The following is a 26304-nucleotide window of genomic DNA, read 5'->3' as shown; positions in this document are numbered from 1 at the left end:
TGGGTCTCGGAGACCGAGAGCACCGGGGAAGGGGGTGGGGCTCGGAGACCGAGAGCACCGGCACCGGGGAAGCGGGTGGGTCTCGGAGACCGAGAGCACCGGGGAAGGGGGAGAGGCTGGGAGACCGAGAGCACCGGCGAAGCGGGTGAGGCTGGGAGACCGAAAGCACCGGCACCGGGGGGGTCTCAGTGACGGAGAGCACCGGCACTGGAGGAGGCAGTAACAACAGCCCGAAGGACACAGGGACTGAGAGCAGCGGCCTATCTTCGGCCCCGCGGGTAAGACAACACCCTGGGTGGGGTAAGCCGCCCTCACACCGCCTTCTTAGACTCCTCCTCCTCTCCCGGCCTGGGTCTGACCTTGTCGCGCTTCCTTTTAGCCGGCGAGGCCCAGCGCTCGCCACCCTCTTGTAGGTCAGTCCCGGCCGACGGGAGTAGGCGGGTGCTCCCCGGCCCCTGAAACTGAGCGGCAGGACGACGGGAGGGTGGGGTTCGGAGGTAAATGTTGTGAGACTGATGTTAGAGATTTGCAATGAACCCTGCACTCCACACTATGAAATGTAAGTAAGGACCTGTGTTCGAGATCATCGTGCCCGCTGTGGTTTGAGGCTGTGGTTGTCCTGGGAGACGAGAATGCAGTCGGAGTCGCACTCTCGCTAACTCCGAGTCCTGAAAACACGGGAAGCAGAACTGAGATTTAATATTAGAACGCGAAATCTGTGCGTACTATAGCTTAACAGTGTCGGCCAAGCAACAATTCTTAAATTTCTTCCTCTTCTTGTAAATGTGTTTGAAAATAGTGATTTCCACTGCATTGATTCTTTTTTTCCCCCGATTGGCTGGAGCATTCACTAAATTCGTTTGAGAATGACAGTATATCTCAACAATGCATTCCAAGCTGCCCCCTCGCTTTACACCATCTGTAAACTTGATGGTATCCAAACTTGCACCAGGTCCCTTTATCCTTCGCCCTATCAGACCTATATTTGCGCCCTGATGAACAAATTCGATTTTTAAAATTTCACTTCGTGTTTTCAAGTCCCTGCATGGCTTCACCCTGACTTTTTCGGTAATCTCCTTAAGTTTGACAGTTAGCTTTTGCAATCAGCTTGGATGTTCCCCACAAACTTACTCTTATGCTCTCTTTTCACCCTCTTAATCAATCGATTTGTCCTTCTTTGTTGAAAATGAAACAGCTCCGAAACCTCATTTTTTGGCTAATTTGTATGCCCCTTCCTTGGATCTTATGTGATCCCTCATTTTCCTTGTTAACCATTGTTGGGCTACCTTTCACATTTTGCTTTTGTGCCGCACGGGAATGAACAATTGTCTCAGTTCTTCTATTCTCTCCAATGTCTTCACTTTAAGTAACGTTCCCCAATTTATCCTCGCCAGCTTGCGCTCATAGCGTCATAGTTTCCTTTGTTTAGACTTGGGGCCCTAGTCTCAGAATTAACTATGCCACACTCTATCTTAATGAAGAACTCTTTTCATATTATGGTTTCTCCTCCCAAGGAGCCTTGCATTGCTAGATTGCCAATTATTCCTTTATGATTTCACAACACCCATTCTAGAATGGCCTTTATTCTCATTGGTTCCGAATATGTTGAAACCAGAAAACCATCCTGAACACATTCTAGGAATTCCTCCTTTACGATATTGAGATTTATTTGATTTGCCTGATCTCTCTGCAGGTTAAATTCACCTATAATTACAGCTGTACCTTTATTGCTATCATCTCTAATTTCCTGTTTAATCCCCAATATTACCATTACAGTTTAGGTATCTATATATTAACCCCACTATTGTTTTTTGCTCCTTGGTATTTCTAAGCTCTACCCATACCGATTCCACTTCATGGCGCTAATATTCTTCTTGCTATTGCTTTAATTTCCTTTCAAACCAACAATGTTAACCCACTAGCTTTTCTTTTGTCGGCCCTTTTTAACAAAAAATAAATATATCTGAACATTCAGTTCTCATTCCTGGTGACCCTAAAGCTATGTCTCCATAATCTCAACAGTATTACATCAATTTTATGTCTATGTGGTATTGTACTTATGTTCCTCCAAGTCTAAGCATGTCCCCAATATTGATGGTTCAATCATTGCTGGTCAGGCCTTCAGTTGTCAAGATTCTGACATCTTAATTTGCCTTCCTAAACCGTACTGCTTTCTTCCTTTTAAGGTTCCTGTAAATCTTCATTCTTGACCCTTTTTTTGTTATCTGTCCTTAATATCCCCTCAAATTTTGATTGATTGCATTGCTGTGAAATATCCTGTTTTACTACATTAAATGCGCTGTATAAGTATATAAGTTGCTGTTGGTAGCAGACTTTAAATGGACACACATGCCAGAAACCAGTTTTAACTTGTAGGCTCAACTGTTATTGTTGCATTTTTACTGGTCCTGACGCAGTAAAACTAATAGAAGGCTTCAGCGGTCTTGAAGTTATGTAATGTTTTGTGATGAATAACTGGGGAAAACTTTTCTTGCTTAGAAGTCACTTAGTAAGTTTGCTTTATCAATTTTAAAGTTGCCTGTAAAATGGGGAAGTGGAAAGATGAGGAAAGAAGTAGTCTTAAACAGAATGTTGGAGTTGGGGTGGAATGCTTCACAGGTCGTGGTTGAGGGTGAAACTAATGCATTTGTTAAGAGAAAGCTGGATAAATGTATGAAGCGGAGGAAGACTCCAGATTATGGGAAGTGAAGAGTACGGTGTGATTAATTTTGCATTGCTCTAACAAAGAGGTGGCATTGTAGTGATGGCTGTGACTCCAACTGCTATCAATACCTACATTTTCCCAGAAGTTATTGCTTGTAATTGTTCAACATTATGAAGTGAACATTATGAATTAAAATCAGTTTTTTTTTAAATGTACCTTTTTAACTGATGACAGTGTCAAGTGTTCAAGACTTTGTTAAATTTTGTGGGACAAGCAGATTATAACAATATTTTTATGCAGATACATGGATTCCAAAGCATGTTCAACTTTCTAACACTTTAATGTTTCAGGAGCGTGGAGCACCATGAGTTTAGCAGAAATTTATGATAATGTGAAAAAAGGGAGGGAATATGCCCTTCTAGGAAACTATGATTCTTCAATGGTTTACTACCAAGGGGTAATCCAGCAGATTCAGAAACACAGTCAGTCAATCAGAGATCCAGCACTAAAGGTGAAGTGGCAGCAGGTATGGCTATCAAATTTTCTGCTCCCCCTACATTTGCTGGTTAGCTCGCTCTTATCTCAACTTCATTATTGTTTACTGTAGGTGGTGAGGTGAAGAAGGACTTTTAAAATCAAAATATTTGGTGATCAAGAAATATTTGTAATTCCTTCTATTCAAGCAATGACTTGAATTGTTTATCCCCAGATGATTTTTGAATATTAATGTTTGTTCCTTATCAAATAACATATATCTCTCGAATAAAATACATAAGTCCTTTTCCAATTGCTTAATATGATGTTATGGAATATTGATAGGTTTGTGCTGAAATACGTAAAATGAGTTAAACTGAACATAAAAAAGATATTTTAGGTGTGCATAGGGAAATAGGATGATTTTAGTATATGAATGTTCTTACTGGCACTTGTTTAAGATTTTAAAATGAAACCATAATTCAACAAAAAAAACCCTGCCCCCTCCAACTTGTCAAATGCTTTGTTACAGATGATGCTTAATGAAGTTAACAATTTATCAGTAATGGTTGATGTTATGATGGCAACACAAGAAATAGTAAACAAGTGTTGCTAAATATATTAAGACAGTTTAGACAGCTTGTAAGACAAAGAGCAAAACAGTTTTATCATATTTCCAACACTATCCTTTACAGATATTCAATCCCAGACTAATCACTCCTATTTCAACTCTTTAATTTATTACTTAAATTCTTCACAACTCTCTTCCTTGGACAGCTGATCTGGTCATCTTCAAGTCTGCTGATGTGAACCTTTTTTCAATTCTGATGGTGTTATCCCCCAGTTCTATTAGCTCAAAGACTCCCATACAAAATTCTCACAGCCTGGAAGTCTCTTATACTGACATACTTCTGCCAGGGTACTGGTTTTCCTGAACTGAGTATTTTATCATCCTGCTAGGATGAAACTGTCCGTCCTTCTGAACTGAAGTCAGAAGTCTAACTAGTGACCCTGATCTTTCATCATCTCAACCATTAATACCAGAGAGAAACTGTTAGGTACTTGACTGAATCATATGCCTTCTTTGATATGATGTATTTAGGTAATTTTCCAAATGACATCCCTCTTAAAAATAAATAATCTTCAAAGAAATGAAACCACATCTGCCTCTCTTTTAAGATTTCAATTTCCAAGTTAAATATATTGTACGTTTTTTTATTGTATTGATGGGTTTGTTCATTTATGGTGATGCAACTCTTTCACGTGTAAATTAGTAGGATAACAACGAGAAGAAATCCTGACCAGTTCTTTTCTTTAAGGATTTGAAATGTGGAAGGCAATTGTAAGGGTTTGTAGTATTGGTAAAAATGAACTAATTTGGCAAAAATCATAGATTGAAGCTGGTGTGTAATCATTGGCTGCATAAACCATTTAGGAACATCATTGTTGTTGTTGGAGGTCAGTTATCTCAGTCCTGGACATCTCTGCAGGAGTTCCTCAGGATAGTGTCCTAGGCCTGACCACCTTTAGCTACTTCATCAATGACGTTCCCTCCATCATAAGGTCAGAAGTAATGATGATCATGCATAATGTTCAGCACTGTTTGCGACTCCCCTGATACTGAAATACACATGTTCTAATGCAACAAAACCTGGACAGTATTCAGGCTTGGGCTGACACATGGCAAGTAATCTTTGTACCACACAAATGACAGGCAATAAAAGACAATCATCTAACCATCACCCCTTGTCATTCATAAGTGTTACCATCACTGAATCCCCCACTGTCGACAGTCTGGGAGTTACCATTGACCAGAAATTCAACTGGATAAGTATAAATGCAATGGCTGCAAGAGCAGGTCAGAGGCTAGGAATACTACAACAAGCAACTCAACTCCTGACTGCCTGAAGCCTGTTCACCATCTGCAGGAATGTGATGGAATTCTCCCCACTTGCCTGGGTGGATGCAGCTCCAACAACACTCAAGAAGCTTGACACTATCCAGGATGAAGCAGCCTGTTTGATTGGCACCACATCCACTCCCTCCGCCACTGAAGCTTGGTAGCAGCAGTATATGCTATCTACAAGTTACACTGCAGAAATTCACCAAAGATCCTTAGTATCTTACAAACCTATGACCCCCATCCATCTTGAAGGGCAAGGGCAGTAGATACATTGGAACACTATCATGTACAAGTTCCTCTTTAAGCCACTCTCTGTCCTGATTTGAAAGTGTATCACCATTCCTTTACTGTCGCTGGTTCAAAATCCTGAAATTTCCTCTGTAAAGGCATTGTGGGTCTACCTACAGTATATGGACTGTGCTTCAAGAAGACAGCTCAACACCACCTTCAAGGGAAACTGAACGGATAATAGATGCTGGCCTGCCAATGACGCCCACATCTGACCGGAGACAAATAAATTTTACTTATTGACTCATAAGGAGATCATGGAAGTCTTTGCATTTGAAAAATACCATCATTTTCCCATGATCAGAAAAGTACAGCAATTTTATATTTGACTTGTCCTATTTTTATGTTTGAGTATGACTTGAGATTATTTTAATTGATAACTTGTGTTATTTTATCCTGATTCCATTATAATCTGGGTTAAAATGACAAGCTGTGATAAATGCTCATTTTGGTTATATTAATTTTGTGACTTCTCAAAATAATTAGGAGGGAGTGGTGCCCATTCTTATAAGACCATAAGAAATAGGAACAGGAGCAGGCCATTTGGCTCTTGAGCCTGCGGTACCAATCAGTAGGCTCATGGCTAATCTGACATTCCTCATGTCCACTTTCCTGCCCTTTTTCCATAACCCTTGAAACCCCTACTGATCGAAAATCTATCTGTGCCTTAAGTATACACAAGACTATGTGGATTTCCTCCCACAGTCAGATTAGGTAGATTGGCCATGCTAAATTGTCCAAAGGGTCCAGGGATGTGCAGGCTAGGCGGATTAGCCATGGGAAATGCAGGATTACAAGGATAGAGTAGGGGGGTGCATCTGGGTGGGATGCTCTTTGGAGGATTGGTGTGGACATGACTGGGATTCTGTGAGTTACCCTTTGTAAAACCATGCTGACTCTGGATTATATTTTGACTTCCAAATGTCCTGTTATTATTTCCTTAATTATAGATGCTAACAATTTTCATATGACTCATGTTAAACTAACTAGTCTGCAGTTTCCTACTTTCTGCCTCCATCCCCTTTTTTGAATAAGGGTGTTATATTAGCATTTTTTCCAATCCACTGAAACCCTTTTTGTGTCCAGGGAATTTTGGATTGTTATAGCCAATGGATCCACTATCTCTGCCACTTTGTTTAAGACCCTAGGATGTAGTCATCAGGCTCTGGGGATTTGTCTGCCTTCAATCCTAATAGTTTGTGCAGTGATTTTTCCTTAGTGGTGGTGATTTTTCTAAGTTCCTCCCTTTCTATAACTACTATATTACCTGTTACTCTTGGGAAAACTGAACCAAATATTGATTTTTTTTTTTTTTTTTTTTTTGACTGCTATATCTGTTTTCTCTACAATTAGCTCCCTAATCTCATGCTCCAAGGGACCAATGTTATTGGTCTCTCTCTTTTTATATACTTACAGAAGCTGTTGCTATTCAGTTTTCTACTTTGTGCTACTTTCCTATCATGATTTGCCTTTGCTTTTTATGACTTGTTTTTTTAGTAACGCTTTACTGAACTTTGAACATTTCCCAATCTTCCAGCGTGCCATTTGCCTTTGCACTATGGCATGCCTTAGTTTTTGTCTTTATATTATCTTAAACCATCCATGGCTAACCAAAGAAGTTTATGACCCTGCCCCCCAAAAAAAACTTTCTTCCTTTCTGGAATATATTTTGGTTGGGAGCAACTCAGTATGTCCTCATGCCACTGCTCATCAACTGTCTTAGCTTTTAGTCTCCCTGCCAGTTCTCGAGGGCCAGATCTGTCCTCATGCCTATGAAATGACCTTTACTTAAGTCCTGAATGCTAGTGTGGACTCCAATTTCTTCCCTCCAGTTGATGCAGAGGAGCTTCTTCTCTGGCTGCTACAAGAAACAATGTTGCTCCAAGAAATAATATCTAATACGTTCAATGAACTCTCCCTTGAGGCTATCCTTGCCAATTTGAATGCACGCAAATTGTTGTCAAGAATACCTAGAAAATCTAGTGTGTGAACAGGTTAAAACAGGCTGGAAAAATTCCTATTTCAGGAATAATGACCAGAAGACTATTGCTGTGATTTGTTTTCCAGGTGCGTCAAGACTTAGTGGAAGAATATGAGCAGGTCAAAGGAATTGTTAACACTTTGGAAAGCTTTAGAGTAGAGAAACCACCAACTGATTTCTCTGTGCCTCAGCAAGATGAATCTTCCAAAGATCCCAGTGTTTGGCCACCTCCTATTCCAGTTGAACACCGGTGTGTAAAATTAGTAATATTGAATGTTAGTTTAGTAAAACTGAGTTTTGAATGAATTTGTTTCAGAGATAGTAGGAACTGCAGATGCTGGAGAATCTGAGATAACAAGGTGTAGAGCTGGATGAACACAGGAGGCCAAGCCTGCTGTGTTCATCAAGCTCTATTTTGAATGAATTTTCTTTGTTAGTTAAGACTCCTTAAATCTATATCTAATTTCAATGTTAGAAATGTTTGTGACGATATAAAGGGTTGAGATTAAGGTAATGGGGTGGGGTGGGGGGAGGTGGTGGTGCGGTGCGGTGGGGGTGTGAAAAGTCAATGTTGTAAGGCCAAAAAGTAGCCTGTGCTTAATATTGGCCAAATAGCATAAGTAATTGGAGCCGGAGTAGGTCACACCATGCAGCAAGGCTGCTCTGCCCTATTTTCTATTATTCCCCTTTCACCCCAACATTTATTGATCTCCTGCTTAAATGTTCTCTGAGTGTGCACTGACCTCTAGATCAGAGAATTATAAGGAATGATAACTCTAACTTAATCTCATCAAATTCTAATTGGCTAACCCGCTTGTTGTGAGACTGTGACCTTTTTAGTTTTAGATATTCCAGCCAAGAATACAAACTGGCAGCAACAATTAGAAACTTTGTGATTGGCATACAAGGGCTCCTAAACTCCCCCTGCATTCCATCATTTACTGAAAGGTATGCTGCTTTTCCAAGTTGTATAATTTTACACTAACATATATAATTCATCTGGGAGCTGGTTTGCTATGCAGCATGATGCCAACTACGTGGGTTCAATTTCTGATGGAGGTCCCATCTTCTTGACCTCATCTGAGGCATGATGAACATGAACCATAATAACTATCCCAAGTGGGACTTGAACCCAGGCTTCCTGGCCAAGAGGTAGGGTTGCTGCCACTACACTACAGGAACCCTTTCCCCTCTCATCTATTTAGGTTTTTTATTCTGTTTCCAGAAGTGCTGTTGCACAAAACTGGTTTCCCCTTCTCATCTATTCTTGTTAAGTCAACCTGTTCAGGGATGTTCTTATTTATGTCTGGAGCAAGTCTGGGACTTGAATCTGGGCCTTGTGGCTCAGATGTGGGAGCACTACCACCTTGCCACAAGAGCCCTTCAATCTGTCATCTAAGATGTTGATATGGATTATAAACACCTGAAGTCCATGTGCTGACTACACTGATCACTGTCCGCCCCCACTCCCAACCCCAGCCCTGAATATGACACCTTATTCATACCAGAAGCTAATGTGGACCCGCCACACAAATGCTATGATTACATGAACTGGTTAGAAGCTTTGAATTTTACATTGAGTAACTCACCTACTGACTCCTCGAAGATTATCCAAGGCACAAGTTGGCAGTGTGGTGGAATGTACCTTACTCGCCTTAATGACTGTAGCTCCAAGTATCTCAACACCTTTCAGGATAAAGAACTCCACTCAATTGACACTTCATTACCACCTTAAATATATACTCCTGCCACCACTGGCACACAGTACTTTGTAGCATCCACAAGGTATACTGCAGCAACTTTGCAAGGCTTCTTTGACAGCACCTTCCAAATCTCTAAAATCTATCTCAAATGTCAACGGTAACAGAAGTATGTGTACACTGTTTGGCAAGTCTCCCTCCACGTCACATCCTTGATGTCTTGAAATGACATCACTTTTCCTTTAATCATGCTGGGTCAAAATCCTGGGACTCCCTCCCTAATAATGTTTAAAGTACTTACACCACATGGTTCAGTGATTCAAGAAAATAGCTCAACACCACCTTCTTGAGCACAATTAGACTCATGTCTCAGAGCAGCAAGATTCATGCCCTGTGAATTTAAAAAATGTATTTGTCAAACACTCAAACTCTTTCATAAAGCAAAGTTGGATCTATCTCATCTTTAGAGTCATAGAATCATAGTCATACAGCATGGCAACAGACCATTCAGTGCAACTGATCCGTGCCAAACAGACATCCCAATCTCACGTAGTCCCATTTGCCAGCATTTGGCTCATATCTCTCTAAACCCTTCCTATTCATATCCATCCAGATGCCTTTTCAATGTTGTAATTGTACTAGCTTCCACCACTTCCTCTAGCAGTTCATCCCATACATGCGCCACCTTCTGCGTGAAAAAGTTACCCATTAAATCCTATTTAAATCTTTCCGCACTCCCCTTTAAACCTATGCCCTTTAGTTTTGGACTCCCCCACTCCAGGAAAAAGACCTTGGCTATTCACCCTATTCATGATCCTTATGATTTTATAAACCTCTAAAAGGTTACCCTTCAAACTCAGATGCTCCAGGGGAAAAAGCCCCAGCCTATTCAGCCCCTGCCCATAACTCCAACCCTCCAGTCCCGGCAACATCCTTGTAAATCTTTTCTGTGCTCTCTCAAGATTCCTATAGAAAGACAACCAGTATTGTATGCAGTATTCTAAAAGTGGCCTCACCAATGTCCTGTACAGCTGCAACAATACATCTATTTTCTCCACAACCAACTATTTTAAAATGCTACAGTGTATGTAGAATATTTATCAACGTTTAATTTATTTTTCTTATCTAAGAATTTGTTTCCTCATTGTGAAAAACTAATTGTCTGATAACAATCTTCAGATTTTTTTTTACCCCTATTGTAAAGATAAACACACGATATTTGTCTTAAATAGGATTTTAAATGGATGACAATTTTTTGTTTTCATTCATTCGTGGGAAGTGGATGTTGCTGGCTTTTCGTTTTATTTTTACTCGTGGGACGTGGGCATTGCAGATTGGTCAGCATTTATTTGCCTGTGCCTAGCTGCCCTTGAACTTAGTAGCTTGCTAGACTATTTCAGAAGGTAATTGAAACTCTACCACATTGTTGTGGTTCTGGAGTGACATGTAGGCCAGACCAGGTGAGGACGGCACATTTCCCTCCCTGAAGGGCATCAGATGAGTTTGTTTCTTCAACAATCACCAATGGTCTTCAGTAGGTTCTTCATTTCGTATTTTTTATTATTGAATTCAAATTGTGGGATTCAAACTCCCATCCCCAGAACATTAGCTGAGTTTTGGATTAGTAGTCTGGCGATAATACCGCTAGGCCATTGCCTCATCATTGCTAGGCTAGTATTTATTGCCTAACTGTAATTGCACTTGAGCACAGCTAACTACCACCTTCTCTTGAACCACAGCAGTCCATTTGTTGTAGATAGATCCACAGGTCGACAGAGCTGTTGAGGGGTTGGTCATTTAACCCAAGAGAAATAAGGTTATTTGTAGACTCAATCCAGTGTTCTTCAGGTATTTAATGGCTTTTTTAGTTGCCAGGTATCAAAAGTAAATGAAACTATCAGGTGATCTAAGGATTACATTTTATATCTAACTTTGGAAATGTGGTAACATCTTGCCTTTGGTCTGTAAAATTGTTGGTTCATGCTTGAGTTTTGTGTAAATAATTTATGATCACATTTCAGATTGATACTGACAGAATGCTGCATTAATAAATGTACCATTTTTGGGTTGAATATTAAGCTGAATTCCAGATGGATGTAAACATTCTAATAACACAAATACTTTAAATCTTTACTTAAATGTGTTTTAGAGATTTAAAAATTAAATATCAAATTTTTATATTGACTAAGGTTTTAAATAATTCTGAAGAATAACTATTAAAGCCTCTAGCATGATTTGATAACTCTTTTTTGCAGCCAACAAATTTTATTGCGCTAGCCTTGAAAAAGCTGATTTTTGTTGTGGGGGGGAGTAGGGAAACAACTTGTGATTAATACTTTCACTTAGCGGTCATTTTGAATAGGTTGAGTTGATGCAGATCAGTAATGACTTACTTTCTGGACCTCATTTGACAGGAAATTATGGGTACTGCCTAACAGTGTCGTGTTGAATTTCAGAGCTTTGAAGCGGCAGAATCGTGAGGTTAAACCTGCGCGAAAAGAATCGCCAGTTGTCCAGGCAAGAGGACTTGTGGGTCGAGGTCAGCAGGCTGGTAGAGCCGAAAAATCTAGCGGCAAGCATAGTGGTGATTCCAGAACAAGAGGAAAAGATGACAAGGTGTAATTTTGCTGCTTGTAAATTGTACAATTATGAAACTTATTGCCAATTTTTTTAACTTAAAGGATGGCTGGTTATTTTCTAAACTTTAGATGTTGAAACCATCAAATTGCATGCCTCTTCCAAGTCATTTAATTTGCGTTATTTTCATTACACTTGAGATCACTTTCATTTTTCTGTGCCTGGGTGTGTGTTCAGGACAAGATTTACCCAGAGATGCTGTTTATTGATCTTTCCATTACGACCGGTAGTGTGGACCAGGAGTCCTCAGCACGACAGCATCTCTTGGACTGTCCACCTGTCCAGGAGCCACTGTGAGAACAGCGAAGGTGCAGACAACTTCCAGACTGTTAAAAAGTCAAGCTGTTTCTTGGCCTCTCGCGCAATCTGCAGCGAACCAAAGATCACTAGCTATTCCCTTTTTTTACCATTTTCTGTCAGCCATTGCCTGTAACCAATGACTTAAGGAGCAGAACAATTAGTGTGCCAACTACCTTATGTATTCAGAAGGGTGTGGAAATGAGATCAGATGACTTGAAAGAAACAAGATGTACTTTGAATCCAGGTTTGTTAGCCTGAGTCTATCAGACAGTTAAATTGGGGACTTTGGTTACATCTTTAACTTTTGTGACCAACTGGGATTAGTAGGCTTGAGCACCAGTTCAATTTCCTAAGTGAATTGTGGCAATATACAGATGATGGAATTCATAATTGTCTCCAATGTGCTGCTTGGTCTTTGGCCTAGTACAGAAAATTGAGGACTGAGATTTCAAAACTGAGACTGTTTACTGGGCAAAGATGTGGATAATCTGCAACAGCACCTCAAAGCACTAGGAGATACCATTTGTAATGCTTTTACACGATCCTCCTATTTGTTTGACAAAAATGGTGGTCTAACAGCAGCATCCTCTCCCAAGTCAATTTGTGCTAATTAGATGCTAATCAATTAAAACTAACTCTGCTGGGCAGAACAAGTTATTTGTATGCCTTGCATCAGGTGCCAGAAGCACCTGCTGTAATCGCACTCAGTGGGGCCTTGACTGTCAGGAGGACAGTAGAAATGCTTTGGAGATGGCCTCAAAGCATTGTTGAAGATTTCATATATTCACACTTGCTCATGGAAATACTTGGCCTACGACTGACTGAATGTTCTTCTGGAAAGGCACTAAACACACCAAAAGATTTCGCTAGAATGTGCTGAGCCTCTGGAAGAAGCGCACAAATCTCCAAACAACTCTTCTGCCCAACCCTTCAAACACCATGAGTATATCGTAGATTTTCTGATCACACATTGGACTTATAAGTATTCTCTGAACCTATTGGTTGGGAGTGGAAACAAGTAATTATCTATCCCTTGGGACTGTCAAAGAAGGTTCATAACTTGTCAGTCCAAACCTGAATGTTGTCCGGACTTTCACCGTATAGCTGTGGAGTGCTGCTTCATCTGAGCAATGTCGCTGGTTACTTCAGATTTGTTTCCTTCCCCTTCCAACCCCTCAGTTAGGTAATTTGACATGTTGTAAATTGTAATAATTTAACTCTGGTATTGTCATGAGGCCCAGGAAACTCCATATATTTGATGTGTCAGTTTATGTCTTCATATTCCATGAACTTTTTATTGATGTTGAAGGGTCGAGGCCCGACACGTCAGCCCTCCTGCTCCTCTGATGCTGCTTGGCCTGCTGTGTTCATCCAGCTCTACACCTTGTTATCTCAACTTTTTATTGATATTGTTTTTATGCAAACAAATAGTGTAATTCTAGCGAAGCACGAGAAGGACCAATTGATTCAAGTTGCAACGAAGAAACATATTCCATAAGGGTTCTTTTTAAATTTTGAAAATTAAAATTGCAGCAGCAGAATTTCATGTTCAGCAATGGTTTTGGTCTCAAAGAAGCAATGACATTCACCATTGATCATAAAATAAAGTCTGAAGCGGGGATGGGTGTGGTAAATTTCACTCAAGTCTGTGTGGCTTTGCAATATTCACTAATTCTGTGGAAACTAGAAAGAACTCAGGTTGGATGGAATAATGAATAGATGATTATGTTCAGAAACTGACCAAATTAAATTGCTGTGTAGATTCATGTTAAAAAGGAATTGTAGCAAAAGATTGTTAGCAGAATCGTCTTAAATTTTAATTATAAAGCAAAGTGAGTCACCTCTTTTAAAAAGTCACATATCTTTATGCATCGGATAAGTTTTAAAGGTGTCTTTAAACAGTTTAAAAAGTGAGATCCTTCCCACATTTTTGGAAGCTGTAACACTATTTAGTATCTGTGTCCTTGACGGTTTGGATTTTTTCAATCTTGAAGAGGCTTTGAAGGCTCTTAATTTTGTAGTACTGTTTCGAGAATTCTTGCTAGTGCTATTTCTTATCTGTTAACCTTGGAGTCAGTGAATACAATGTTGAAATCCTCTGGGCAGTGCAAATGGCCCACTGCTGTTTGCAGATGTACATACTATTGTGTGCGTCACCTGTATAACAGTTCTAAATATTTAAAACTTTACTGTTATTTACACAGGAAAGTCTGGTCAACTAACTTTGATTACTTTATTAGTGGGAATCAAACATTAAAATATTGTACAATTTCAAATAATTTTCTTTAAATGAATGTAATTAATATTCCATTCTTAATCTTAGACAGCCATCATTTGTCATTCTTTTGGCTTCTAGCATTCTAAATACCCAAGAGCTGCATTTCTCAATTTGTGTTTTCTTGCTCACCATTTGTATGCTTAAAGAATGGGTCTAGAATGATACTGTATCTGCCTCCTAATATGTGCTTTGAAAATTTACTTTGTCTTTTTTGTATACCTGCTGACGCATGGCAATAAAAAAAATTCATTATGGTCTCTCGTTAACTTGATTATAGAGCAGAAGAAACCTGCAAGAAGCATCAGGAGATGGAGATGGAAAAAGATTTGATGGAACTGGTTATGATAAGGATTTGGTTGATGTTCTGGAGAGAGATATTATTTCCAGGAATCCCAATGTCCATTGGTATTATGATTTTAATACTGGGGTTTTAAAAATACTCGGGTTTTGGTTATGGGTGCAAAACTTAGCATGTTAATTTTCTGTTCAGGGATGATATAGCTGATTTAGAAGATGCCAAGCGACTTTTGAGAGAAGCTGTTGTGCTACCAATGTGGATGCCTGACTTCTTCAAAGGAATAAGGCGACCTTGGAAGGTAGGAATTTAGTTTTTGTTGAGATTGTTATAGAATTATTGTATATTGTAGCACAGGGAGGCATTTGACCTACACTTCCCCTTTTCCCTGACACCTGACATATCTTCAAGAACACATGGAATTTTAAAAAGATAATTCACATGGATTCTGATTCCACACGTTTTCAGGTGTTGTGTTCCAGATCTTAACCCTGTATGGTTATATTTTTCCACATTTCTCGTCTAATTTTATTTTGCCAATTATTTTAAACTTGAGCACTGGTACTTACCCTTTTGGCAAAGGAAATAATTTCTGTATACCTGCTCTATGTAAACCCCTCAACTTTGAGTTTCTTTGTTAGCTGTACCTTTGCTTAACCTTCAAAAACGAACCTTAGCTTCTCCAGTCTCTCCACATATCAGGAATGAAAGGACATCAGCCATCTGGGATAAGTTTTAACTCTACCATGGGTCATGGCATTCTTTTTAAAGTGTTCAGAATTATGCAGATTGCTCCAGCTGAGGCTTAGCCAAAGATTTATGAAGGTTTAGCATTATTTCCTTGTTTTTATACAAAATGTCTCTAGCAAAACTAGAGTCAATGGAAATCGGGGTGGGGGGTGTAGAATTCTCTGCTGGCTGGAGTCATATCTGGCACATCATGAGGTAGTTGTAGTTGTTGTGAGTTAGTCATCCCAGCTCCAAGGGACATCTCTGTAGGAGTTCCTCCCGATCCTAGGCCCAACTGTCTTCAGCTGCTTCATCAATGATCTTCCCTCCATGATAAAGTCGGAAGTGGGGAATCTCACTGATAATTGCATAATGTTTACCACTATTCGTGACAAGTAAGATACTGAAGCAGTCCATGTCCAAATGCAGCAAGACCTGGATAATATCTAGGCTTGGGATGACAAGTGGCATTCAGGCCACACTTACCAGGCAATGAGCATCTCCAATAACAGACAATCTAACCACTGCCCCTTGATGTCACCCTGTCAATGGTGTCACCATCCCCCTTTATTCACTCTCCACTATCGAGCAGCAGTGTGTACCATCTACAAGATGTACTGCTGGCCACGCAGCATCAGAGGAGCAGGAAAGCTGACGTTCCGGGTTGGAACCTTTCTGAAGAAGGGTCCCCGAAAGATCAGTATTCCTGCTCCTCTGATGCTGCCTGGCCTGCTGTGTTCCTCCAGCTCCACACTGTTATCTCAAACTCCAGCATTGGCAGTTCTTATGTCACAAGATGCGCTGCAACAATTTGCTAAAGATCCTTAGACAAGATCTTCCCTGAACCCATGGCTACTACCATCCAGGAGGACAAGGGCAGCAGGAACATAGGAACACTACTACCTGCAAGTTCTCCAAGTTATTCACCATCATGACTTGGAAGTATATTGCGGTTCGTCAGTGTCACTGGGCACAAAATCCTGGAATTCCCTCACGAATAACATTGTGGGTCTACCTGCAATACATGGACTGCAGCAATTCAAGAAGGCAGCTCACTATCGCCTTCAAATGCAACTAGGGATGCACAATAAATGCTGGCCCAGCTAATGACATCCATGTCCAGAAGTGAATAGAAAAAACTTTGCTGAGTAAATACTCCATATGCTTTCTTAACTATTTGTTTAAATTGGCCTGCCATCTTCAATATGTAGCTCTGTTCTTGCACCACTTTGCAAAAAGTACCATTTACATTAAACTGCCTTTCCATGTTTTTTATACTTTGTTCTCCAAATCTATTGTGTGTTAAACATAAACTAATAGTTATGTTTAAAAAGTGGAGTTGGGGGAATATTTTTTCAAAGAGCTAACCTCTCAATCTGAAACATGCAAATTATACTCCGAATTGTCTTACTACCTTGTAATGGCTTGTTATTTCTTTCCTGTACTCGTGCTCCAACAAATCTGAGAGCTAATTGCCATTTGTAATGAGGAAGAGTTCTTGTAGGATGCATTTATGTTCGATTCATGTCCAGTACAGAATATTAACTGCCTGTTTAAGTCTAGCTAAAATGCAGCTCCAACAGCACTCAACTTTACATTATCCAGAACAGAGCAACCTGCTTGATAGTCACCACATCTACAAAGATTCACTCCCTCCACCACTGATGCTCAGTAGCAGCAGTGTACCATTTACAAGATGCACTGTAAAAATTTATTAAGGCTCCTTGGGCAGCATCTTCCACACCCATGACAACTACCATCTAGAAGGACAAGGGCAGCAGATACACGGGGACGACACCACCTGTAAGCAACCCCTCTAACCCACTCGCTATCCTAAATTTGGAAATATATTACTACTTCTTCAGTGTTGCTGGGTCAAAATCCTAGAACTCCCTCCATAATGGTGTTGTGGGTCATTGTAGCAAATGGAATATTGTAGTCAAGAAGGCAGCTGAGGATGGGCAATAAATGTTGACCCAGCCAGTGATGCCCATGTCCCATGAATGAATTAAATAATACATAACCTCTTTGCTGAAACTTGATGTACATTTACATAAGAAACAAATGTAGTGCTCCCATTGCCACGTAAAAAATGAGTAATTTGACATATCCTCTTGTGAAATTCAAATATAAAACTTTATTTTCAATATACCATGTGCTATAACTATTTAAATCAATATTTGTAATTCTTACAGGCTAGGTATTAATAATCAGTGTTTTGAAAAGAAAGGCTTCTTTTTTAGAATCTACAGATAAATTTAATCTTGTTTTTGAAGGTAATTTTTAAAACCTGCGAATTCGTTTGGCAATGTTATGTAATTTTACAGTTTTCTTTATTCCTTCTGATAAGGTTTTTGCTGGAAAAAAGGTATAAACAACTCAAACACTCTTGGCTTGTTCTGCCATTCAATTAGATCATGCTAGTCACTCCATTTGATTTACCTGTTTTTGTTCTAAATTCCCTTATACTCTTACAGAACAGAATTCACAGTCTTCAAAATTTTATTTGATTGAGCACCCACAGCCTTTTGCATGAGAAAGCTCCATTAACATTTTGCAGGATAAAGTTCCTGGTTTTACCACCATGTGGGACAGCTTTAGTTTCAAGACCATGTGCCTGAATTCTGGATTCACCCATTGGAGAAACTTGGATGACATCTCCAAAATGAAAAAAGAGACACTTCCATTTTAGATTGAGCCTTTTAAGTCTCAATGTCACAAAGCACTTTACAGCCAACTGAGTACTTTTGAAGTGTAGTCATTGCTGTAATGTCAGAAACATAGCCAAGCTGGGCACAGCAAGCTCCTCTGGACAGTAATATGATAAGAACCATGTTTCTTGTGACATTAATTGACGGATGCATAGTGGATACCAGAGATAGCTTCCTTGCTCTACTTTGAAATAGTGCTATGGATTTCTGATGCCCAGTTGAGAGGGGGCAGGAGGAACTTTGGTTTAACATTTAGTTCAACAGATGACACCTCCACTTGTGTGCTGGCTACAACACTGGAGTGAGAACCAAAGTTTTTGTCTTTGAGTTCTGGGGTGGGACTTAAATGCTGAACCTCTGATTTAAAAGCGAGAGTGTTATCCACTGAGCCAGCCTAAATCTTTAACAGGAATGCAGATTGTTAGCTAAATGACGATTAGATTGAGAAAGGGGGATGGTGCAATGAGACCTTGGTATCCTTGTACACCAGTCACTGAGCACGCATGGTGCAGCAGGAGGTGAAGAAGGCCTTCATAGCAAGAAAATTAGGGCACAGGAGCAGGATGTCTTGCAGAGCCTTGGTGAGACAACACCTGTAGTATTGAGTGTAGTTTTGGTCGCCTTACCTGGGGAAAGAAAATGAGGAGGGTTCTTGTAGAAACCTATCAATTGTAGCAGAATTAGACCGGATAAGCAGACAAAGGATATTCCTGATGTCCAGAACTAAGGGTTACAATTTAAGGTTAAGGCCATTTAGGACTCATGAGGTGAAATTTCTTCAGAACAGTGAACCCGTGGAATTCTCTGCCACAGAAAGCAGTTGAGGCCAAAGCATTGAATAGTTTCAAGAAGGCGTTAGATATAGTTCTTAGGGTTAAAGGCATCAACGGATGTATGGTCGGGGAGGAAATGTGGAAAGGGGGCACAGAGTTGGATGATCAACCATGACCACATTGAATGGCAGAGCAGGCCTGAAGGGCTGAGTGGCTTACCTCAGCTCATGTTTTATATGTTTGTGTTAAAAATGACATTTGCTGTTGTAGTTGCTGGTTCATTTATGTTTGAGTTGTAATGGTCTGGAGATCTTTGTCCTTGGCGTAGAAATCAGTTGGTTGCCCTCCACTATTTTCTTTTTGTTTACAACAATATGACTGCTAATTTAGTAGTGGGGCTACCGGCTCCCTTGCTTATGTTAAGAGGTCTAATGGCTAATTGTAGGTTCCCTTACTGAAATAACTTGACAGTGGAGCAGGTGCCGGACTGGGCAACGCTTCAGGATTCTTCTGTTGCTACCTGTAGATTGTACAGGAAGAAGGATGATGTGAAAGATTAGATTCCTTCTATATAATTGCTTCCTATAAAATCCTTCATATGGCTATGTGACCTACTTGGCTTCTTGGATTATGCTGTAGTGCATTTGTCTATTCTTGCTGTAGCTTGGAGATGCTAGTCTCTCTGGACGAGCCAGTATAGGGACAACCTGGATTGAGGAATGATCACCTTGGCAGTATGACTTTCAAGGAATAATGTCCCCCACAACTTGAACCTCTCAAGAGTTGAGGGCCAGGGGCTGATGTACATAACTTGTTTGTATACCATTTCAAAAAGAAGGGATTTTAGGAAGTCTGGTATTATTTAGAACTTGTCTCCTATTCAAGAGCATAATGAACAAGAAAAGAAATGTTCTCTTCTGAATATTCTTTAAATTCGGAATGGAATTAAATAAAATTCTATTAATATTTTTCTTTTCATATTCCAGGGTGTCTTAATGGTGGGACCACCAGGCACTGGCAAAACCATGCTAGCTAAGGCCGTGGCTACGGAGTGTGGAACAACTTTCTTTAACGTGTCCTCTTCCACATTAACATCCAAGTACAGGGGAGAGTCTGAAAAGTTGGTTCGTTTGTTATTTGAAATGGTAAGTGAAATTACATATGTATTTTCTATTTTGTTTCTTGCTGTTATATAAGTAAAGAACAAATTTAATGTGAAAAGAAGTGTTTGCACTTTCAAGAAAACAGGGTTAGTCACATGACTTAATTCTATTCTCTACTACCCTCGCCATCTCAACATTTGTCCTTCCAGTCCCAAACATGAAAATGTAAGGAGAGGATCCATCCACGTTTCTATGATTATACTTGAAAATTAATATAGCACCCCAAAAGTTATGTTGCTTTTTCTCGTCATGATTTTGGGCACAAGCATCTCATTGTGAGGTTGTGCTATTTATTTGGCAAATAGTTAGTTCCAAGCTGCTACAAATCTACTTTACTTTGTTTATGTTGACTCTCTTATTCTGTCCTGAAAGTTTTGTAATTTATACTGGTCACAAAGTCCATGTGAAGGACAAGCATTTCCGTGTAATATCCCATAGCTTTGTTCAATTATGTAAAGTATTGGTTATAAACAGCTCAGTGATAAATTGGGAATGAGTGGAATTTGAAAACAAAACTGAATTAAACATGCCTAAATAAATGTGCTAATTAAACATTTTAATTAGAAAGGGCATTTGCGTAAGTGGTGTGCTATAAATGTTAGACAGAAAATTACTTAGTTTGGGTATGTACAATTTGGCACATTTATTTAGGCTGTGTATAGATTTATTTTTATTTTCAATTTCCACTCGTAACGAGGGAATAATGGAATATGTTGTTTGTATTATGGAGCGAGTGCTGCATGCTGTTCTTTGGATGATATAATAAACCTGTTAAAGTGGATACTAAAGACAAGAAGGTGTAGAGCTAGATGAACACAGCAGGCCAAGCAGCATCAGAGGAGCAGGAAAGCTGACGTTTCGGGTCTAGACCCTTCTTCAAAAAATGAAGGGTCTAGACCGGAAACGTCAGCTTTCCTGCTCCTCTGCTGCTTGGCCTGCTGTGTTCATCCAGCTCTACACCTTGTATTTTTAATTTCTGAAGCATCGGCTGTTCCTACTATCTCGGATACTAAAGATATTGTTTTTCCCTCCTTTAGGCCCGATTTTATGCTCCAACAACTATATTTATTGATGAAATTGATTCAATCTGTAGTCGCAGGGGCACATCTGATGAGCATGAAGCCAGCCGTAGAGTCAAGTCAGAGCTACTTATTCAGATGGATGGTATGTTTCCTGTCTGTTTAAAGGCATCAGTAAATGAGTTGCATGTAAAATTAAAAATAAAAACACTTAAATATCAATATTACATCTTCTATCTTCTAAAGTAGCCCCATTCAGATAAGCCTGTCTGTATGATCAATCTTTTTCTCTGATTTTAGTAATTTTACTACTGTCTTGTTCACTGGACAGAACAAAAAATCTGCAATGCAAATGTTTCGTGCATATTATTTGTTTCATACGTTGTTTATAGTCATTTGCTAGTAATGAACTTGAGTATTGCAAAAAAGATTCATTTTGTTGAAGCTTTTTGTCATGCATTCGTCAGAACATCTCGTAAGAAATACCAAAATAAAAGGAAAACAGTATTTGTACTTCAGGAGGGAAATGCTAATTGTTTGGCAAGTGGACTCAAATTGGTACAGAATTCTCATGGGAATGCCACCAGTAAATGATAACTGAACATTTTGTTGTCAAGCACTGTATAAATTTTAAGCCAGGCTTGTTGACTCTGATCGGTCATTGCATTACCATAAGTGGACCAGCACCTGTTTTGCTCAAAAATAGAGACTAACTGTGTTAACTAGCTACTCATTTATGTGGTACACTTCTCAGGGTTCTGCCATAAGTCCGTCAACCTGTCTTGTTTAAATTTTATACTTAGTATGGCAGTTAACTATCAGTTGTCATTAACTGATGCATTCTCCTCTGCAGAGTTAAGTGGGTATAAACTTGGCAGATGTAGTATAATGTGGGAAAATGTGAGGGTATGCATTTTGGCAAGAAGGATAGAGGAAGTGATTATTTAAATTAGAGCAAAATTAGAGAAGCTACAGTACAAAGGAATTTGGAGTCCTTGTGCATAATTCAGAGGAAAAAAAACTACTGTATGAGTCCAGTGGGTAATAGGGAAGGCAAATGGATTGTTAGTCTCTATTTTAAAGGGAATGGAACGTAACAATAGGGAGGTCTTGCTAAAACCATTGAGCGTACTAGTTAGACCACAGCTGGAACACTGAACAATTTTGTTCCTGTTGTCTAAGGAAAGATATACTTTCATTTAAAGTAGTTCAGAGAAGGCTCACTGGGTCAATCCTGGATATGGAGGGATTTTCTTATGAAGTGAGATTGAGCAGCTTGGCTTCTACACTGAAGTTTAGAAAGACAGTTGATCTTTTTGAAACATACAAGATTTCTAAGGGTCTTGACAAGGTACATGCAGAGAGATTTTTTTGTTTTCCCCTTGTGGGGAAAGTCTAGGGCCAGATGACATAACCTGAGTAAGGGGTTGCCAATTTAAGACAGGAGGAGGAATTTCTTCCGAGTGTGGTGAATCTATGGAATTCTTTGCTGCAGGTGGCTGTAGCATGCATGTCAATATTGAAGGCTGAGATCCAGATTTTCAGTTAGCAAGGGAATAGAAGATCTTTTGGGAAAAGGCAAGAAAGTGGAGGTGGAGATTATCAGATCAGCCATGAAATCATTGAATAGTGATGCAGACTTGATAGGCCAGTTGGCCTAATGCTTACCCTATGTCTTGTGATCTTAAATTATTTAATAAATAGCATAAGTTGGGAGAGGCTTGCATTTGACATTATCCAATCTTGGCTTTAAAAGCCTTTTCTGTGCTTGTGCTTGTCTTTAAAATTAACTTATTCAGAGCTACAACATTTGCAATTTTGGTTGCCTTGAAAGTGAAGGGAGAAAGGCATCACATTGAAATTGATTTAGTGTGCAACAAAATAAGCATTATGACAGGGCATTGCATTTTCTTTTCCTCATTCCTGTACATTAACACCTTATTTATTGATTAACCTAACACTAAGTCATCAACTATTTTTGAACACAGTTACTTGAAAAAGGTGACACTGAAGTAGTCTGGATGTACATTAAAACAGAGCTATTAAACATGCGCACTTGTCTTTGCTTTGACCACAGAAGAACCTAAACTGTTTGATAGAAATGGCTAACTTGGTTTAAATTGATGCATGCTGTACTTTGAGTAGAATGTTGAAAAACCTTTTCTGTAACACTCCAGTTGAAGATGTTTAATATTTTCATTGCTGCAGGTGTAGGGGGTGCTTCAGATAATGATGATCCTTCCAAAATGGTAATGGTATTAGCTGCTACAAATTTCCCATGGGATATAGATGAAGCTTTAAGGAGGAGACTCGAAAAAAGGGTATACATTTCATTGCCCACAGGTATAAGATCGTGAATGCTATTAATGTACAAGTGACGTCTTTTGTTAATAGATATTTGTTCAGTGTACTTTCAGTTACTTGAGATATGAAATAATCTATTTTCATTAAGGCAAATTCATGAATATTTTGTAATTGCATGAATAACTGAAGATTATATCATCAAAAGCCAATGCCTGAGCTTTATTGACAAGAAATGGAAAAAATATATTCTGCTTCAGTTATTTTCTAGAATTACTTTGTCATTTTCTCCTCTTAACAGCACGTGGGAGGGCAGAGCTATTGAAAATAAATCTCCGTGGAGTAGATGTTGCACTAGGTGTTGATGTTACAGTTATTGCTGAGAAGATGGAAGGTTATTCTGGCGCGGACATCACCAATGTTTGCAGGCAAGGATTTTTAACCAAACTAAGATAAGATGATGGTATAAAGGGTGGCCTAGCAACTTCAGAAACAACGATGTACTCCATTCTGAAAGTAAATATGAATTCCAGCATCACTAATCAAACTTAAATCCATTGAATTTTAACTTTAATGTTAACTTGCATTTTAATGTAGGAGTTGCGCTAAGGCATTTCCTAGAAATCTAGTCAGACAACTAGATCACAGATTGTTCTTCCTAGTAGGCTAGTTTGACCACATCCATTGATTGAGCATGGATAGGTTAAAATCGAAAGATGTATCCAAGCTGATGAACAGGGTAATAGTGGAGTGAAAAAAAAATCTGATGAATAGAAATCATACTTAAAGATTTACTTATACAATTACTGCTTTAATTGCTTTTAGAGATGCTTCCATGATGGCAATGCGACGTCGCATTCAAGGCCTATCTCCAGAAGAAATCAAAGCTTTGTCCAAAGAAGAGTTACAAATGCCCGTAACCATGAATGATTTTGAGTTGTCTCTAAAGAAAATCTCCAAATCAGTTTCTGCTTCAGATCTTGAAAAGTATGCAACGTGGATGGCCGAGTTTGGTTCAGTGTAACTAATTTACGTACTGTACATTGTAAAATGGAAGGTTTTGAGGAATGCATTCTGTGTAAAGTCATAGGATATGAAAATTGTATTTGCACATTTGTTTCTTAAAGACAGTACATTATCAATTTGAGCCTTGAGAATCAACTTTACAGCAATCCTGACTCATCACATGAAAAGCACTTTAATACAGTAATAAACTAAACTGACATGTTGGGAAAGATGAAATCATTTCAAGTTATTTGAAGTATTGACTCATTAGTATGAAAATAGGATTCCTCCACCCCAGGTATATATTGTTGGTCAAATTATCAATTAGCATTTTAATGCTACATTGAATACATCTCATTTCCCCCTTTTTTCCTATATTCATTGTCGGAAACATTCCTTTATTAGATAGTTGAAATGTATAAAGTTAAGAGTGACATGGTGCATTACAGTAATGGAACTACTTGGTTTAGCTACCAAATTTTAAATAAACCATGTTGCTTAACTACTTATAGATTTTATGGGACTATGTATTTAACAACCATAATTTGCAAAATTTTAACCATCTATTTGTCCGTTAGTAGAATTTTTAAGAAGTTGCAATTTTTAAGGAGCATTTTTTAAGTGGCTTGATAGGAACTCTACAAAATTTAAGATCTACTGATTGGAGTGAATGTTGTATAGAACAGTCAAGTTATAATCAGGCTCTTGAGCACATGGACATAATTTGAAATATTGGTTTACAGACAGTAGTATATTTTCACAATTATTGATACTTCTCTGAAGAGTTTAAGTTCTGTGAAAAATGACTAAAACATTATAATTTATATTTCCTTATCAGTATGGTACGAGATTATCTGATTTGTTCCAATGAAATTTGTATTCTATTTAAGGAACCAGGCCAGTCAAGCTGATGTTTAAATGTTACATGATTTGAATCCTTCTTAAATGTGAAAGTTTGAATAAATTTTCAAATTGCAGGGCCTCCGAGATATAAGCATCTATTTGCTCTAAAATCCTAATGCCATGTTGTATATCTTAGAAACAGGAGAATAAACTGCTTAGCAATATGTCTTTATAAAAAGAGGAAAATTGGCAAGAAGCTGAGAAGATGGTCAACTCTACCCAAACCTATCATATGCTTTCCAAAGCTTTATTTTCCCTTTGATATTTGAGTTATATTGCCCGAGGCACGCAGCATGCCATTATATTGATTTAGCTTATGTCCTGCCTCCCGTTGCAAGCTCTATCTCTATTTTCAGTTGCCCGTCTAATTTTAAAAATTAATCTTGGTTACTCTTCTACCAAAAGTATAATTTATTTTTCTTTTGAAAAGGAACATAAAGGCACGTAATCATACTTCTGTGCAAGTTTTTAATCTTTAGGGCAATTTAGATGTCTTGCTGTTAATCATTATGATGAGTTAATCATTTACCACAAAGCATACTAATTTATGAATAGTCCCAGAACAGTTTCAGATATCACCACTACAATTTTAATGGAATAACTGCAAATTAGAATTTATTTCTAACATATATAAAACAGGAAACAAGCTATTATTTTTAAATGAAGTTTTCTTGTATGCAGCCACAATGCTTGCAGAAGTGAACAGTCCTATTAGCACTTACTGAGTTAGTCTGTCTACGCAGTAACAATATAGAAAGCTAATTGTGACTAATCAGTCTCTGGATGTACAGTAGAATGCATTGAAATATCAGTATTTGTGGAAGCATTTCATTTTTTCTATTATTTTCCTAAGTATGGTAAAGAAGGTAAAGAATAGACCAGAATATCTGGTATCATTTTGAAACTGGGTATGTGCTGTAAGCCAGTTGATTATTTTCAGCATTCAGACTGAAATTGAAGTGTCAGTTTTGGCTCTCTTGATTAGTGCTGAATGCGTCGCTAATTCAGTGTTAATGTTTAGTTATGAGCATTCTTTTGGTACTCGCACTTTTTGTAACAAAAGACTTTCTATAAAGAGGGATGCTGTTGTTTGTCATTTTATATTGTCAATTGTAAACGTGTTATGTGCTGTTTTTGGTGAGAGCAATTGTATTACTTTTGCATATTATTTATGTTTTG

At 38.8% G+C, this 26304-nt stretch overlaps 1 protein-coding gene across 4 annotated transcripts; it reads left to right on the top strand.

The window, feature by feature from the left end:
- On the top strand, positions 1 to 26304 carry katnal1 (katanin p60 subunit A-like 1). Of its 4 annotated transcripts, none has more exons than XM_048598498.1 (11): positions 1 to 145; positions 3016 to 3191; positions 7398 to 7561; positions 11468 to 11627; positions 14504 to 14631; positions 14717 to 14822; positions 19721 to 19879; positions 20935 to 21061; positions 23125 to 23259; positions 23519 to 23645; positions 24043 to 26304. In XM_048598498.1, exons 2-11 carry the CDS (start codon positions 3030 to 3032, stop codon positions 24239 to 24241), a joined length of 1467 nt encoding a protein of 488 aa, XP_048454455.1. In that variant the 5' UTR covers positions 1 to 145; positions 3016 to 3029; the 3' UTR covers positions 24242 to 26304. The 4 variants fall into 4 exon arrangements, with proteins under 4 accessions (XP_048454455.1, XP_048454453.1, XP_048454456.1 ...); XM_048598496.1 differs by having other exon boundaries at positions 2 to 278; XM_048598499.1 differs by lacking the exon at positions 1 to 145 and adding an exon at positions 424 to 497.

The sequence above is a fragment of the Rhincodon typus genome, chromosome 6, assembly GCF_021869965.1.
Source record: "Rhincodon typus isolate 14 chromosome 6, sRhiTyp1.1, whole genome shotgun sequence".
NCBI lineage: Eukaryota > Metazoa > Chordata > Chondrichthyes > Orectolobiformes > Rhincodontidae > Rhincodon > Rhincodon typus.
The sequence above is the reverse complement of the archived record's forward strand: the minus strand, read 5'-3'. Positions and strand labels throughout refer to the sequence as shown.

Excerpts from the sequence above, each read along its gene's own strand:
- katnal1 (XM_048598498.1), top strand. The coding sequence starts at position 3,030 with ATGAGTTTAGCAGAAATTTATGATAATGTGAAAAAAGGGAGGGAATAT. Across the intron at positions 3,192-7,397 it reads TAAAGGTGAAGTGGCAGCAG|GTGCGTCAAGACTTAGTGGA; the intron begins GTATGGCTATCA and ends TTTGTTTTCCAG. Across the intron at positions 14,823-19,720 it reads GAATAAGGCGACCTTGGAAG|GGTGTCTTAATGGTGGGACC; the intron begins GTAGGAATTTAG and ends TTCATATTCCAG.